General features: G+C 50.6%; 6 protein-coding genes across 6 annotated transcripts; 4 read left to right on the forward strand and 2 right to left on the reverse strand.

Annotated features, from left to right (window-relative positions):
* Positions 1–822: 822 nt before the first annotated feature.
* On the reverse strand, positions 823–2,336 carry AA0111_g1664 (3-phytase A; the record flags this gene model as incomplete). Its single annotated transcript, XM_028647348.1, has 2 exons — positions 823–2,134; positions 2,182–2,336. 2 exons carry the CDS (start codon positions 2,334–2,336, stop codon positions 823–825), a joined length of 1,467 nt encoding a protein of 488 aa, XP_028510479.1.
* Positions 2,337–3,049: 713 nt separating this feature from the next.
* Positions 3,050–4,742, forward strand: AA0111_g1665 (hypothetical protein; the record flags this gene model as incomplete). Its single annotated transcript, XM_028647349.1, has 3 exons — positions 3,050–3,330; positions 3,380–4,491; positions 4,537–4,742. 3 exons carry the CDS (start codon positions 3,050–3,052, stop codon positions 4,740–4,742), a joined length of 1,599 nt encoding a protein of 532 aa, XP_028510938.1.
* Positions 4,743–5,087: 345 nt separating this feature from the next.
* Positions 5,088–6,851, forward strand: AA0111_g1666 (hypothetical protein; the record flags this gene model as incomplete). The annotated part of the gene is made up of 1 exon (XM_028647350.1): positions 5,088–6,851. The coding sequence occupies one exon, from the start codon at positions 5,088–5,090 to the stop codon at positions 6,849–6,851; it is 1,764 nt and encodes a 587-aa protein (XP_028510941.1).
* A 2,095-nt stretch (positions 6,852–8,946) lies between these two features.
* AA0111_g1667 (putative sterigmatocystin biosynthesis P450 monooxygenase) lies at positions 8,947–10,624 on the forward strand (the record flags this gene model as incomplete). Its single annotated transcript, XM_028647351.1, has 5 exons — positions 8,947–9,000; positions 9,052–9,576; positions 9,627–10,234; positions 10,285–10,507; positions 10,562–10,624. The coding sequence occupies 5 exons, from the start codon at positions 8,947–8,949 to the stop codon at positions 10,622–10,624; spliced, it is 1,473 nt and encodes a 490-aa protein (XP_028510940.1).
* A 229-nt stretch (positions 10,625–10,853) lies between these two features.
* On the reverse strand, positions 10,854–11,239 carry AA0111_g1668 (hypothetical protein; the record flags this gene model as incomplete). Its single annotated transcript, XM_028647352.1, has 2 exons — positions 10,854–11,152; positions 11,212–11,239. 2 exons carry the CDS (start codon positions 11,237–11,239, stop codon positions 10,854–10,856), a joined length of 327 nt encoding a protein of 108 aa, XP_028510935.1.
* A 3,126-nt stretch (positions 11,240–14,365) lies between these two features.
* Positions 14,366–15,088, forward strand: AA0111_g1669 (hypothetical protein; the record flags this gene model as incomplete). The annotated part of the gene is made up of 1 exon (XM_028647353.1): positions 14,366–15,088. One exon carries the CDS (start codon positions 14,366–14,368, stop codon positions 15,086–15,088), a length of 723 nt encoding a protein of 240 aa, XP_028510934.1.
* Between the last annotated feature and the right edge of the window lie 44 nt (positions 15,089–15,132).

A 15,132-nucleotide genomic window follows, 5' to 3' on the forward strand; every position in this document is an offset into this window, starting at 1 on the left:
TGAAAGGAATATTCTGCGTTCCAAGGCGCGAAAGGCTATTAGTCGGCGAACTGTCATGAAACGCCTTGACTACTGGTGATTGTGCCAGCTCGCGGACAAGATGCGGATGCCACTTCACGCAGTTCGGACATGTCCGTTGTAGACAAGGCTGTTGGTATGTAATACTGTTTTGCCACTTCCCTTTCTGCTGTCGATGTGGTCCGCCGTAGTGAAATTGGTGCAGCTTTGCTTTGCAGGACGTGGGCTCATTGTGTGAGCTATTGTGCTTTCTTCGCCTTACTTGACGAGCTTTGATAGCCGTGGGAGCTGGTCGAAGTCGAAGTATCAGTCTTGGCTTCGAAAACGGTCTATTTGATCTGTGGAAATGGGCTTCAGGCTGATAGTCGTTCCATATGTGCTTTGGTATTCTTATCTTGAGACCCATCTAGCCTAAGAAGTTGTGGCACTTGACTAATGTGGGATTATGGTGTAGAGAGCGCCCAGTGGCAGAACTACTTGCTGTTCTTCCTGCTGTGATGTCGCAATTAGTTGTCAGCTAAATGTTTATAGAACTGTTTGCTGGTCACCGACAGCTTGTACTTACGCAACAAGCGAGACACTGTGAAGAAGGCGTGACTTCTGCAGCAGAGTTGTTCTAAATAGATGAAACCAGATTCATTGTCTAACAAACAATTGGGTGGGCATGACCTCGTCTAGTGCCCCTTCTAATAGTGTGTCAATGTCAATGGATAAGTACATTGCGATGCTGCAGATGTGCTCCTAGTGCAATGCTGAAGGTCAAATGCTGAATGCCAGTATGAAATACGCGCTAAACAGCGACATCTACTCGTAACACTGATCCCAAAGGCCACCGCTCCTTGCAAAGCTCTGGCTGTCTACAAACTTACTCAACGTACACCTGCCATGCTTGTCACCACCACAGAAGTCCAATGGATGTACGCGGTCGTTAACAATGACACGAACTGACTCTTCCTTCTCGTGCTTACACTGCAGCTTCTCCACGTAGAGACGTGCTGCAAATGGCACACTCCATGCTGCCGAATAACCATGTGTCTTCTTTGTATCCTCGATAGTGGTGTTCGATAACGGCTTCGTTTTGTTGTAAAGGCCGAGCGCAGCCAAAACGCCACTAATGTCATTGTCGTGGCTGAAGTCGGCGTATACCTTGCGGTCGAGGGGGAATGTCTTGGGATCGGAGTCTAGGGTGCGATTCGTGTTGGTGTTGTCGTCAACAGGCTTGTTCGTTAATCGCGCCAGCAGTTCATTGACGTATCCAACGCCCTGAGTCGGACCAAGCGGGTTGCCAACGCCGTAGCCGTAGAACTTGCCCAGTGTCTGGAAGTAGTCGTATTCACGCCACTCCTTTTTCGTAAAGATTCTGCAGAAGTCTGACATCTTGGCTGACGGATGCGCCAATGTATCAAATGGGCACATGTCCATCAAGTACACGATGGAGGTGGCGCTGAGGTTCGTTCCAAGAGCAGAGTTGATGCGCTGTTGGATTGGTGGCACAAACTTGTCAGCCCAGACATGCTGTGCCCTATCCCCGAGACCATGATGTGGACCGCCCTCAAATGCTGGACAGATGTCGTGGGAGAGAGTATTGTTCCAATTCGGCCCTTCTGGAATCACCACATCGATCTTTCGCGGCTCTTCCTTCAGTGATTGCGCGACACCCTCAAGCCACCTCTCAGCTGACTCAACTACACGGTGTTGTCCGCCCGCGCGTACGAATGGTACGTTGTCGTCGATGAGCTTCCGGTAACGGCGGTGGAAGTGAGCTCCCGAGTTGACCATTTCCTGCCTCCCAGCATCCGTCAGCTCATCCGCACCCAATGTATAATCGTAATCCTTCAAGAATCTGAACTCTTGCGGATACGATGTGCTCGTGTTTTGTATGTCTGCGATCAAGATGTGGTAGGCGAGGGTTTTCCCCAGAGTGGGATCGCGGCCGCCGTGGCGGGACAAGACGTTCGCGAAGGTGACTTCGCAGCCCTTCGGAGGCGCTACGTTGATGTCCGAGGGTACGGAATACCAAAGCGAATATTGACCCCAGAAGTGGCTCGTCTTCGGGCTACAGCGGTAGCCTTCGTTGACGCTGTCACAGGACTTGTTGATGGAGACATTAAGGAGGCTTTAGAGCGTCAGCTTTGGACCATTGAGAGGACTGATGCTTCATACTTGGAGGCTCCGTATAGAACTACGCATGCGCCGAGTGCTCGTAGAACCCATATGCCCAAGCCTTTCGACCGTTGGTCGCGTCGAGATCTGTGCGAAAGAGGCTCCTTCTCGCTCAACGGCAGAGGCGCATAGTCTTGGGAACGAGGGCCACGCATCCTGTTCCAGGGCTTACTCATCTAGAGAAGTAACGGCAATGATATCCACGAGTCCGTGAATTGATACGACGAAGTGACAAAAATTCCAAGTTTACCTCTGGAGTACGTGTCGGTGTTGGAATGTCGCGTAGCCGCGGTGACGTATGCGCCCATCATGGTGCTGTCGGCAGAATCCGAGGACGCCAAGCTCGAGCGCAAGAGCATCCACGAAAGTCAACCACCACCGCACTCCGTCCTTTTCACTTGCATAGCGTTGTCATCTGATCGCATCACCTATCGATACAGCCATGTTGAAAAACGCCCTTGACGCGCAGTAGGGGGCTAGATACGGTCGCGTCCGTAGCCGATGGCGGCTTTCGGTCTTGCATGCAATTGCGCGATGTAACGCCGTTTCGTCAGCTAGAGATAGACGCGAGCGTGGCCTATGATTGGCGTCTACCCCATGTTTTCGGTCAAAGTGGAGACCGTCATCAGGGCGTCTTATCTATGGATGAACCACAAGTAAGCTTTGACAAGCTTCAACCACTAGGCTGGACATGCCCTATCCGTATCAGCCGACGTCGATGGCGGCATGCCTAACGACACAGCATCCGCGCGTTCTTCGGGGTCGCATCGTCAAGCCGAGGATTATATAGAGTCCGTCTCCTCGTCTCTCGTTCCGTAGACATCGAGTCCCTGTCTCGTCAGTTCATTCGCCGCCTGGACACGCCACCATGAAGCCCGATGAGCGACATACACTGGATGACGAGGCCCAATTGCAGGCTCTCGGCCACAAGGGTGAGCTGAAGCGCAACTTCAGTCTACTGTCTATGCTTGGGCTTGCTTTCGCCATCTTGAACTCGTGGACGGCGCTTTCATCGTCAATCGGACTAGCTCTGCCTTCCGGTGGCTCAACCAGCGTCATATGGGGACTCGTCACAGCCGGTATATGCAACTTGTGTCTGGCCGCGTCCCTGGCCGAATTTCTATCGGCATATCCCACTGCTGGTGGACAGTAAGCATCTCCGAGCAGTTTTTTGTATTATCAACTCACAATGTTGCAGATATCATTGGGTTGCCGTCATTACCCCGCGGAAATGGGTTCCACTCGCGTCTTTTATCACTGGGTGGATCAATGTATCCGGATGGCTTGCACTGACTACTTCCGGAGGTTTACTAGCGTCTCAACTCATCTCTGGCCTAATCGCGTTGTACCATCCCAACTTCACGCTGCATCCATGGCAGGTCTGGCTGATTTATGTCGCTTGGACGATCATCGCCTTCATCATCAACGCCTTTATGAACAACCTTCTGCCTTACGTCAATCGTGGCGCTTTCATCTGGTCAATCGGCGGCTTTGCGATTGTCTGCATTACCGTCCTAGCTTGCTCATCCCCGGAATACGCGTCTGCAGAATTCGTCTTCACCGAATTTATCAATGAGACGGGCTGGCCGGACGGTATTGCTTGGCTTCTGGGCTTGCTCCAAGGTGGTTTTGGGCTTACCGGTTACGATGCAGTCGCACATATGATCGAGGAGATTCCGAATGCTGCGGTTGAGGGGCCAAAGATCATGATCTACTGCGTCTGTATTGGAACAGTAACTGGCTTCATCTTCCTCATGGTCTTGCTATTTGTCTCCGGTGGCGACGCAGAGTCCATCATCTCAGCAGCGCCAGGCCCCTTGTTACAGATCTTGTATAATGCTACAAGCAGCCGAGCTGGAGCAGCATGTCTACTAATGTTCCCATTGGTTTGCATTCTCTTCGCAGAGACTGCCATCATGACCACCTCTAGTCGCATGACATACGCATTCGCTCGGGATGGCGGCCTTCCATTTTCCAAGTTTTTCGCAAAGGTGCACCCACGCCTAGGTCAGCCGCTCAACGCCCTAATTCTGGCTGCGACTTTGACTATTCTCTTTGGATTGATCTTAATCGGATCGAGCAGCGCTTTCAACGCTCTTATCTCAGCATCAGTTGTTGCCTTGGGTGTGAGTTATGCGATACCCGTTATGATCAATGTCTGCCGTGGTAGGAAGATGCTCGGACCCAGAGCCTTTGTTTTGCCTGGACCTTTCGGCTGGATTGCGAACTTGATTGGTATCGCATACACTATTGTCACTACTGTTCTCTTCTTGTTCCCGCCTGAATTGCCCGTCTCAGCTTCGAGCATGAGTAAGTGTTTTTTGCCGATTACATGTATTATGCTAACTAGTCCAGACTACTGCGTCGTCGCCTTTGGTATAATCCTGTTCATTAGCACCTTCCAATGGTTCGTAGATGGACGCAAGAATTTTACTGGCCCTCGAGCAGATGTGGGCCTCGAAGTCTTGGAAGCCATGAAAAGCCATGAGCCAACCGACGCTACTGCTCAACATTCCAAGGCTGTCGATGGGGGGAAAGACTTACATGAGATGGAGAGGTAGGAACTACTACAAACAGCAACATAATCTATGATTCTATGTCCCTAGGCGCTACTCTTCCAAGTTTACATCATGGCCTAGACACGGTCATGCGCTTTGGCCACATAGCCAGTGGAAGTGCAAATTAGGCCCAGCCTTTGTCATTGAAATCACCCTCCGCGCCATTATATCAACACAACCTTTCACTTCGCTTGGCACTGTGACAGTACCGATGCCCCACGCTCTCCTAACTATATATACCATTCTCCGTTCACAGCATTGTTCCACTTGCACCACCTCGTAGAACGGGCTAATTATCCATCGAAGCCTTCCTTCAACACATCGAATAACCAAAAGCGAATACCAAATATGCTTAGCACCTTTCGCAGACTCATTAACTATTGTGGTAGCGCGAATGCCCCCAGGAAGCCTGACGATATACCGACCAAGGCGGCGTCTTCCCAAATTAGTAGTTCGCCGTCAACGTCAAATAGCAATTCCGATCCAGCATATCGCGCTGCCTTCAACTCTGGAGCCCCTCTTACGCAGTTTGCGAAAAGGGTGCCACATGCGCAGTCGTCTTCCAGCGCTCCTAATTCAGCGCTGTCTGGATATCTCTTCTCGCGTGTCAAGGGAACAGGCACCTCTAACATTAACGATATCCCGCCACCACAAGTTCCCCTATATGCCAAACCAGTGACGACCTCCGCTGACAAGAGAACTAAAGACCCCTCTACCGAATCTGAGGATATCGACATGCCCGATGCGGACTTCCGGTCACCTCCGACACTTTCAACAACACTGCCTGATGGGGACGACGCCCACCATCTATCGAACAAATATTCACAAGACAACGGAAAAGACATAGCAGCTGAAAGTGTTCCAAGCGGGCCATCTGACACCGTTTCGTCAACATCAGTCCACCGCAGCAGCCGCCCTCAATCGATCCCAGTGCGTCAACAAGACCGCCAGCAAACACCCATCACACCACATACTAAGAAAAGCTGGGTCGACGACATTGTCATAGAAGAAGACACACCTGAGAATAACCTCCCCGTCGGCTACCTTGGCACTTTCCGCGGCTCGCGTCACTTCATTCCAGAATATCCAGGCATGCTACCTTGCAGTCATAACACCAAACATCTCCTCCTCTGCGGCCACTGGGTTTCCAGTTCCGAGCCATGTGGTAGCAACTGCAAAAAGCAGAATCATGCCGAAAAGCCCTTCAACTGCCCAACATGTCAAGAGATCGTTCGCGAAGTCCTCACCGGATCGATCCTCTCAGCGGTCGAGTCGATACGGTGGAGGAAACTAAAGGAAAAGGGCAACAACATAGTTTATGTGTCGTGTTGTGTCGAGCAAGTCGTCCGCGCTGCACCCCAGATTAAGAGCGGCGTCACCGAGGCTGTAGCCGGACTTCTCTTGGAAAATTATGGACGTAAATGTGAGCAGGCAGACAACCCAGATCCTGAGGGACTCGAGACAATCGAGTGGATTGTGGGAGACATGCAAGAGCGAACTGAGCGCAAGCAGCGCGAGAGATTCGCTCAAGAGAACCCTCTCAACACACACGACAAACGCAAGAGCTATGAAGATGCGACGAATCTGTCTGTTAATGAAGTCAACCTTGGAACAGACCGCTCAGCTGCTCATGATGAGCAGCCACGAGGTAGTTCCTCCACGGGCGAAGACGACAAGCAAGATGCATTGTCGTCCAGCCACAAAAGGCAAAAAACGAAGCTAGAGACCCACCGCGAGCCCACGACACCCCAAAGCCGCGGCACGAAGCGCCCTCGTCCGTCCACTTCCGCCTCGTGTGAAAACATGTCGCCATTCGCCTCCGTCGCTGGTAGTAAGCGTATCAAAACTCCCATGGAGAAGGTCTACACTCCGCCTTCCTCTACGTTTGGTGAGGCTAGTTTTCCCTCTCCAAATGCCAGTGTTGTTGGAGTTATGAAGCGGAAGCATCGGAATGATGTAGACATGAATGGCGAAGGTGATGTTCGAATGGAGAGTGGATTCAAGAGATGTAGAGTTGAGATTTGGCGGGCTTCGCAGGAGCGAGTGAAGATGCAGATGTCAGGATTCGCTGGATTTGCAGCAGCATGGGATGAGGACAAAGATGATTCTTAAGGGTGCATACTAGAAGGTTGGAGGACTTGGAAGAGCCTGGATAGGTCCGGTATTGTCGAACTCCGAGCTCTCGTAGTCCAGTTCAATTCAGTGTTGACTTGCCTGCGTCATGTAATGGATCGTCCTCTTGCAGGGCCGATGACAAGATTGAATTATGGAGTGGATGCTAATTAAAGTTCGTCATTGCTTCACAACACGCCTAGACCACATTATCGTGACCTGCCGGAATTATGTCCCTCGATAAAAGTTAGGTAGGCCCGAATATGTTGTGGCACGCGATCAATATTCTAGGCTTGTGATGTGACAAAGTATGGAACGGAACCACATGCGGTCCCGTTGCACAAGGTCGCATATACACTTGAGCACACCAACTGCCACTGAGTCTTAGTTGTAAGATTGTATACCCAAGATAAGGCTTGTTGCTCTCAAGCAATGGTTAAATAAACAACAAGAGCGATACCCTTGACTACCTAGGTATGACGGCCACAGGGATAACATGACGTCACCACCCTTCCTAAGGTGACACAAGTGCCCACTTTAACCTCCGATTACTCTTCACGCGTATCACCAGAGGTAGTTGCGAGCGAGAATCAGTGTTACATCCGCAATCGTTCCAGGTACATGCCCTGTAGCTGAACTAGCTGTTTGCAGATGCTACCCACTATCCTTCGTTCAAACACGATAATCCAGACTGCGCGTTTGACGAGCATGGTGGAAACATCAACGCGATGTCCGACACGCCACATCTATATCTGGTCGCGTGCGACAGCGATCGGTCCTGATGGGTTTCCGGAGTAAGACGCAGAGGAAGTTGAGATATGAGAGCTACAAGGTGATGAGGTCAACCAAGTATGAAGTTTCTTTATACGTGAGTCTCAGCCCTAATACCGCTATCTAATTGTGTAAATTTCTAACCAAAAATTATAGCAGTGAGCGTTCTCATACATGATCGCGTCTCGCGTGTTCAAATACCGATCGCCGCTCGCGCCTCCAATACTCCGATGATTCACACCAAAGCCATCGTCGCAAAGTTCACTGCAAGATCAGCAATCAACAATCAGCCATTGGCCTTCGCCCTAGACGCGGGCTAGCCACATCCTTTCGGCATGCCCTTCTCAACCCGAACACAAGCAGAACCCGCGAGTGCTGAGGGTCTGTCAAGCGCCATCCCGCACGCCATCTAGCGGGCCCAGAGAATTCACGTTCGGTATAGACTTGGGTAGGGATTTAGGGCCGGGTATGGGGACGGTTCGGAGATTGGGTAGAACCTCAGTATGCGGTAAGCTCACGGCGATCGTTCCAGTGATGTACATCTAGTGTTCTCGCTAACCCACATATAGCGACCACACCGCAAATCCTACACCCCCGCCAAGCGGGGCTGGGTGGCAGACTTGATGTTGTGGTAGACTCCACGAACCACCAAGCTTGCAAAATTCGCTGACTTCGGCTTGCTAGGAATGTGCCAACCTTAATGATTTTGTCTGCAACACGTCGTCTGGGGTGCTTACCCTCACGATAGTGCATGCAAGCAGTCAATACGATATACAATACCTCAAACGAGCACCTAAGTTCTCACACCTCTAATCCGCCCCATTCCAGGTGACCCTCATGCAGGTTTCGGCGCAGGCGATTTGCTTTATGCTTTGTTCGGCAAGGGTTCATCTGGACGTGTTGGTGTGGGTGGGCGCCCGATGCTTCTCATTGGCCCGCATTGCCCTGACAGTCACTCGCGTGCAGTCAGCCTATGCCACGAAGGAGACATGCAACAGTACTCGGAGGCCTACAGGTACGGTGAACTATCGTTACCGGGTCCCCAGTTGACCGTCGGCCGGTGAGGGCAAAAGCAATCCTGGTACACGATGTCGTCTGGTAGTGTTTGGACTAGCGAAAAGAAGAAAGCAACATGGATAAGAGAACCTCTTTGTGTATATGGAAATCAATATGAGTTCTATAAGTTCGTAGCAAGAACTAGACCGCGATACCGATATTCACTTTCACCGTTCCTGCCATCTACCGAAAACACTTCGAAGTCTTGGCTGTTCAGTCCACCATCACTCGGCTTTCTAGTATACGGTTGCAACATCTGCATCGTGCTATGGCGTCGTTCGCCTATGCGTTTTTATTGGCCATTGGTCTACTAGTGGCAAAGGTAATCGCCTGGAAGCCATCAATCTTCCACGACGACGACTGACGATGATAGTTCCTCTATGTTGGCCTTACGTGCCCTACGAAGCATCTACCTGGTCCTTGGTATACTCGCTTCACGCATTACCGTCTGAAGCGTGCCGTAGTAACAGGACAACGTATCTTCTACATTGACTCCCTTCACGAGAAATATGGACCCATTGTGCGACTATCTCCCACTGAAGTCGCCGTCGCCGACCTGGATGCCTTCAAGGAGATTCACAAGATTGGTACCAAGTACATGAAGAGCGAGTGGTATCTCCGTCTGGCCAACTTCCCTAAGGCCGGTGTTTTTACCATGCTTGACCCACGTGAGCATGGACCTCGAAGGAAGCTATTGTCGAGATCCTTCAGCAGGACCTACCTTGTTGAACATTGGGAGTCGGTGGTAAGAGACAAGGCGCTTATGGCCGTGACCAAGATCAAAGCCGATGCCATGCAAAGCACCGCCGATGTCTACAACTGGTGGATGCTTCTCGCATCAGACGTTAGCGCCCACCTCGCCTTCGGAGACTCATTTGGCATGTTGGAGTCGGGACATGTAAGCAATCAAAGCGATAGACACTTGATGCACCAGCTAACGGTTCACAGCAAAATCAATTCATGCGTGTGCTCAAGAAGTTGACAATGGGTGCGGGTATCATGGTCGAGATGCCTTTCCTCCGCCTCCTACGCTTTGTTCCCGTTCCTGCAGTACAAGAGATGTTCAACGCCAACGAGTTCATTCTTGCCGGCGCAGGCAAAGCCGTAGAAACAGCACGATCGCGCACTGGCGAGAACAACATATTCGCCAAGGTCATTGAGGACTGCGAGAAAGAAGGTGAGGGCCACATCGATGACATGGATGTCAGAATCGAAGCTATGAACGTCATCATCGCGGGTACCGATACTACGGGTGTTACTCTGACTTACCTCACATGGGCGGTGCTGCAACGACCGGAGCTGCAGGCGGCGCTCGAGGCTGAGACCGCGGCGTTGGAAGAGGGCTTCACGGAGAATGATTTGATTAAGCTGCCATTGCTTAACGCTGTTATCGAGGAGACGCTTCGATTGTATGGCGCTGCGCCGAGCAGTCTGCCGAGAGTTGTACCTCAGGGTGGTACCAAATTCGCTGGACATTATATCCCACAGGGAGTTACAGTTGACACCCAGGCGTATACCTTCCATCGCGACCCTAAGATCTGGAGTGATCCCTTGACGTAGGTCGCTTCGCCGTCTCATACTGAACACCATCAGCTAATGCTCATAGCTTCAACCCACAACGCTGGATCGCCGACAAAGAGGGTATGGTTGCAGAGGCTCAATCACCCGCCGCTAAGCTCGCGTTTCATCCTTTCGGTGCTGGTGCACGATCGTGTATCGGTATCCATCTGGCGCGCATGGAACTGAGATATGCTGTTGCATTCTTCTTCCGTGACTGCAAAGGTATAAGGTTGGCCGAATCAACAACGCCCGAGAGTATGGAGTTTGAGGTAAGTCAGATGTGAAGGCTGTACATGTGGAATGCGCGCTGACGTTGATAACAGAATTTCTTCCTAATTGCACCAAAAGCGCATCGTTGTGAGATCACATTCAAGCAGGGCCTGTAGAGTGAGAATGGCTGGCGGAGCACTATAGTAAGATGTAGTTGTCACCACAAACGATACTTGTTCATGATCCGACGAGTTAAAGTTGTATTGTTCCTTTTTGTGGGCGCTGTGAGAACCTTAGAGCTACGTCATGGTCTAATCGCCAAATAACGTCTTCGTATCTTGATCGAGTGTGCAGCAAATTAGCAGGAGCACTCATAGGTAAACCTGCGACAGACTTACCCAGAACCTACAAGATGCTGCAAACGACGCCGTGCTTTCTCTTACCATCTCTCTTCTCAGCTAGGCTGTTCCAGTCCATCTTCTCAGTCATACCCCAATGATCCTTCCACGCCCTCTGGTTTGGATCCTCCTCATTGACGCTAGCCTCGCTGTAATGATAGTGGAAGTCCTCGGCCTCTTGCTGCTGCCTCTGAGCCTCTCTCGAACTGAATGACGCTTTGTCTTGCTCGAACTGAGCGAAGTCGGCCTTACGATGAGTCTGATCATGGTCAGAGACAGAGGTGGTGACACCGTCAGAGAAGAGGCCTGAGGATCAGTGCACAAGATCAGAATATTTCTCGATTCCAGTTCTTACAGACTCTTACCGGATGTAGTAGTGGCAGCGACAGGCATTCTGGTAGCCGCAGGCTGGGCAACGGGGGAGGCCAGGGCAACAGTGGCCACGGTGACCACCAAAGGGATGATGGTGTTGTGCATTTCTAGAACGATGTATAAAGAGACTATGTCGGTAATTTTAGTGATAGATTGCTGAGCTAAAATGATGACTAGGATAGGTATAGATGAGGGTCGTGCTCGCGAATTATGAGAAAAGATGGTGAGGCGAAGTGTCTCTAGTATGGTACTTTGGAAACAACACTGCGATCAGGCTTATGTATTGTTAAAAATCTCAATCGTCTTTAGTATGAAGAAACAGGGTCCGGAGGATGTGGCGATACTTTGTGCGCCATTTACAGCAAGAATTGGAACCATATGGCCACAGTAATCGCGGTGTAGCTGATCTGTGCGACAGCAACTTTTTGATATTTCTATCCGCACACGTGGGCTGGACGACAAAGAATCGAGTTTGGTAACGAGAAAAATTAGGTTTCTTATCCGTCGATCCAACGCCGGGGAAAGCCGTCCAATGGTTGGAGAACGATATGACAGCTCATATATAGTAGCTTCTCTTATCTGCATCACCATTATGAAATCCCATCACTACTACGTGCACTTTACAACTAAGTTCGCACATTTCCAGATTTTCGGCTTTGTTGGGTATGGAAAAGTACTCAATGGATCGGAAGCGTGGTTCAGGCAGTTTTGATTCCTTTTCTTCTGACTCTGGCCAACAATTCTCAAGTCATGGCGGATTTTAGCCTCAAGCTTCCGTTCTCTGAATCTCTAAATGGTAGCCCACATTTTGGAATAGAAGGTGCCGTCCATCCGTTGACACGTGGAGTGGTAGATCCAAGAAAATCGCATGTTCCCGAATTCTGACGAAGGCATGGTCAGTGACTTCGTGGCCACTTACCTCGACGTGTTCAATAACTGGACACCATGTTTCTTTCAATCGTGCAAGATCCTGAAGATATGTCGCGTCTAGATCTGCGAACTGGCAGCGTTGCAGCTTCAATAATCTGAGTGACACCGGTAGGTCACCGAGCTTAGCAAGCTTCTCGAATTCGATCGTCAGGTGCGACAAATGCTCAAAGTCGCGAAACGAGGGGCACATATAGTCATCTGGGCCCACACCAGTCTCCCACAGGTCTTGCTGAAAATCTGGATCACCAAGGTCGTAGTAGTAACGAAAGTCCAAGTGCAGCGTCTCTAAAATCCGCCGATGGTTTTCTAGTAGCGCTTTCACCATATCTCGAGGGCAAACCAGTGGTTGGTAGGCTACGTCCCACATCATGCAATCATGGCGCCTCCCGTCTGGAATGATGAGTTTGAAGACGGTTAAGCGTGGACATGCGTACAAGAGTGCCTTCATAATAGAGAGCGGCCCCAAGCTCCAAAACAGTTCAGCTACTGTGTGTGTCACTATATTAGTAGTAGGACACTCGCCTGCTATGTCTGATACATCGCTCTCAGTCGTGAATCTTTCGAAGGCAGGATAATGCATGAGGGGAATAAAGTCTTCCAGATTGATTGGTCCCTTCTCATATCGCTTGTGCCTGCAGATCTTTGAGTCAGCAAAATCTGCAGATTGTGCCTGAATGCAGGTGCTGAGTCGCTAAGCAGCTTCTATATTCTGTAGGTGTACTTACAAGTGGAACGTCTTCAACTTAGCAAGGAATGAAGTGTCGGCATCCCTTTTCTCGTGCATGTGTTTTAGCAGCGCGCGTGGAGGTTCGATCTGCGCTTCAAGGTGAACATGTTGGACGTTTGGCACTCGGGCAAGAACGTATAACGCAAGCGGTTTGTAGCAGAGTTCCGGTTCGATCTCACCATCATGCCCTCCTATCAATGTTGATAACCTCATGAATGTGTCATCGCGTCCAAGGTCAGGCCACTCGTAGCGTATTCCTCGGTCGTTGAATAAAATCAGCTCTCGCGTCTTATTTGCTAGCTCGGGATATTCTATCGAAGTTTTGAGGAAGATCTTGAGAGATTTCAAAGGGTCTGCCACTGGCTCTGCCAATTGCACACAAGTGTAAAGCGCCGGTCGCGCGACAGATACTAGCGTGCGGGACGTTCGACATAAGCTCAGTAAGGCTCCAACATTGGACGCATCGCCCGATGTGAAGTATGCAACAATGGAAAGTAAGATCTCATTAGAGAGGTCCGTGAGTTTGGCCATCGTCTGATGCGAAGTCGCGATGGGAAGTAAGCTCATGGCAAAAGGTGCGTTAGCCTGGTGACGGCGACAATGCCCGTCCAGGCTCGCTTCCAGCTCCCTAAGCAGGGCTGGCTAGCCCCCAGCCACTCAAGGTGTCCGCACCCCTAGTCTCATCACACCTCATCGCGCCTCATAACTTTCGCGAGAACAAAACACGTATGATCCCAGTAAAACCAAGCATATCGTTTCGGGTAAGCAGATAGCTTTGCACTTCTCATTGCTACAGCATCTAATCATGTTATCAAGATTGATCAACAAGCGCGTCGGCCCATCATCTGTCCGACCACAGTTGCTCGGGAAGCGATCTTTATTTTCCAATCAGTAATCGTAGTTTACAGTACCGCCACTGTGTATGGTAACGATGCTCCGATCATACCACGTCCCTAGACACCGCGGTGTTCCCCATGCGTTTCTGCACAAGCAATGGGCACTTTGAAATTAGCTATCAAGCTACAAGTGAAAGTTTAGGATCGGCCGGGACCATGATTAGAAAACCATTCTGCAGGTCCTCTTGTCATATATAGACCAAAGTGTGGAGGCCTAGACAGTGATCACACCTCTCACAATCACCAGCTCTGATCAGAACTCCGTTCGACCAACAAAATCCGGCATCCGCAAGAAAGAAAATGAGGTGGTTTACTTCTTTTACCGCCCTCATCGGCGCATCAAGCGTGGCCGCGTTTCCTTCCGGGCTAGCTGTCAGGTAAGCTCACTACAAGAATGTCGAGGGAAGATCCGAATGGAAGGTAACAAGGCCATATAGTGGATGTCGAGAAGTTGCTCTAATTGACCCTCCGGCCAAGTTGGTCCAAGTCGTCCCGACCAAATACGTTGACGTCAATGGCGACCAAATCGCGTACCGGGTTTTTGGTGCGAAAAGAGGAAACCCCGTTATCTTTCTCGCCAACTTCCGTGCGACTATGGACATCGCGGATCCCTTACTTTTCAATTACATTGCTCAATTCAGACCCGTTATCTTGTTCGACAACGCCGGTGTCGGTCACAGCACTGGTGAGATCGGCGACTCTATCGCGGCCCAGGGGGACACAGCGGTTGCCTTCCTGAAGGCTATCAAAGTGAAAAAGGTCAACTTGCTCGGTTTCTCTATGGGAGGCGGTGTTGCGCAGCACATTGCCATCAACTACCCTGACCTTGTGGAGAAGGCTGTCATCGCTGGATCGATTGTTGGAAATGGGCCTGGTATTGAACTGGCCACGGATGCGACTTTTGCTATTGCTCGCCAGCCTGTAGTTCCCCAAGACCAAGGCCTGGGCTTGTTCTTCTACCCTTCCAACACTAGCACAGCTGCAGCTATCGACTACGCTAATCGCATCACCGAGCGGAATGTGCCAGGCGAGAACAAGACGAACCAAGTGCAAGAGCCTGGTACCTCTAGACACCTCAAAGCTATCCTCGACTTCACCCGGAACTCCACATACCTGGAGCAAGCGAAAAATATCAAGGCGCCGCTTTTTATTACCTCCGGAACACGCGATGTTTTAGCACCTTCCTCTGGCGACTTTGTCCTCCAGCAAAAGGTTCCTGGCTCCTATTTGCAAGTCTTCCCAGACTCCGGACATGGTCACCTCTTTCAGTTTCCAAAGGCTTTCTCCGAACTAGTGCAGGAGTTTCTAGGCGCCTGAAAGGTGTTGAATGTATGATAGTAGACGAACAGTGGTTCTCACGG

Source organism: Alternaria arborescens, assembly GCF_004154835.1.
Source record: "Alternaria arborescens strain FERA 675 chromosome Unknown contig_3, whole genome shotgun sequence".
NCBI lineage: Eukaryota > Fungi > Ascomycota > Dothideomycetes > Pleosporales > Pleosporaceae > Alternaria > Alternaria arborescens.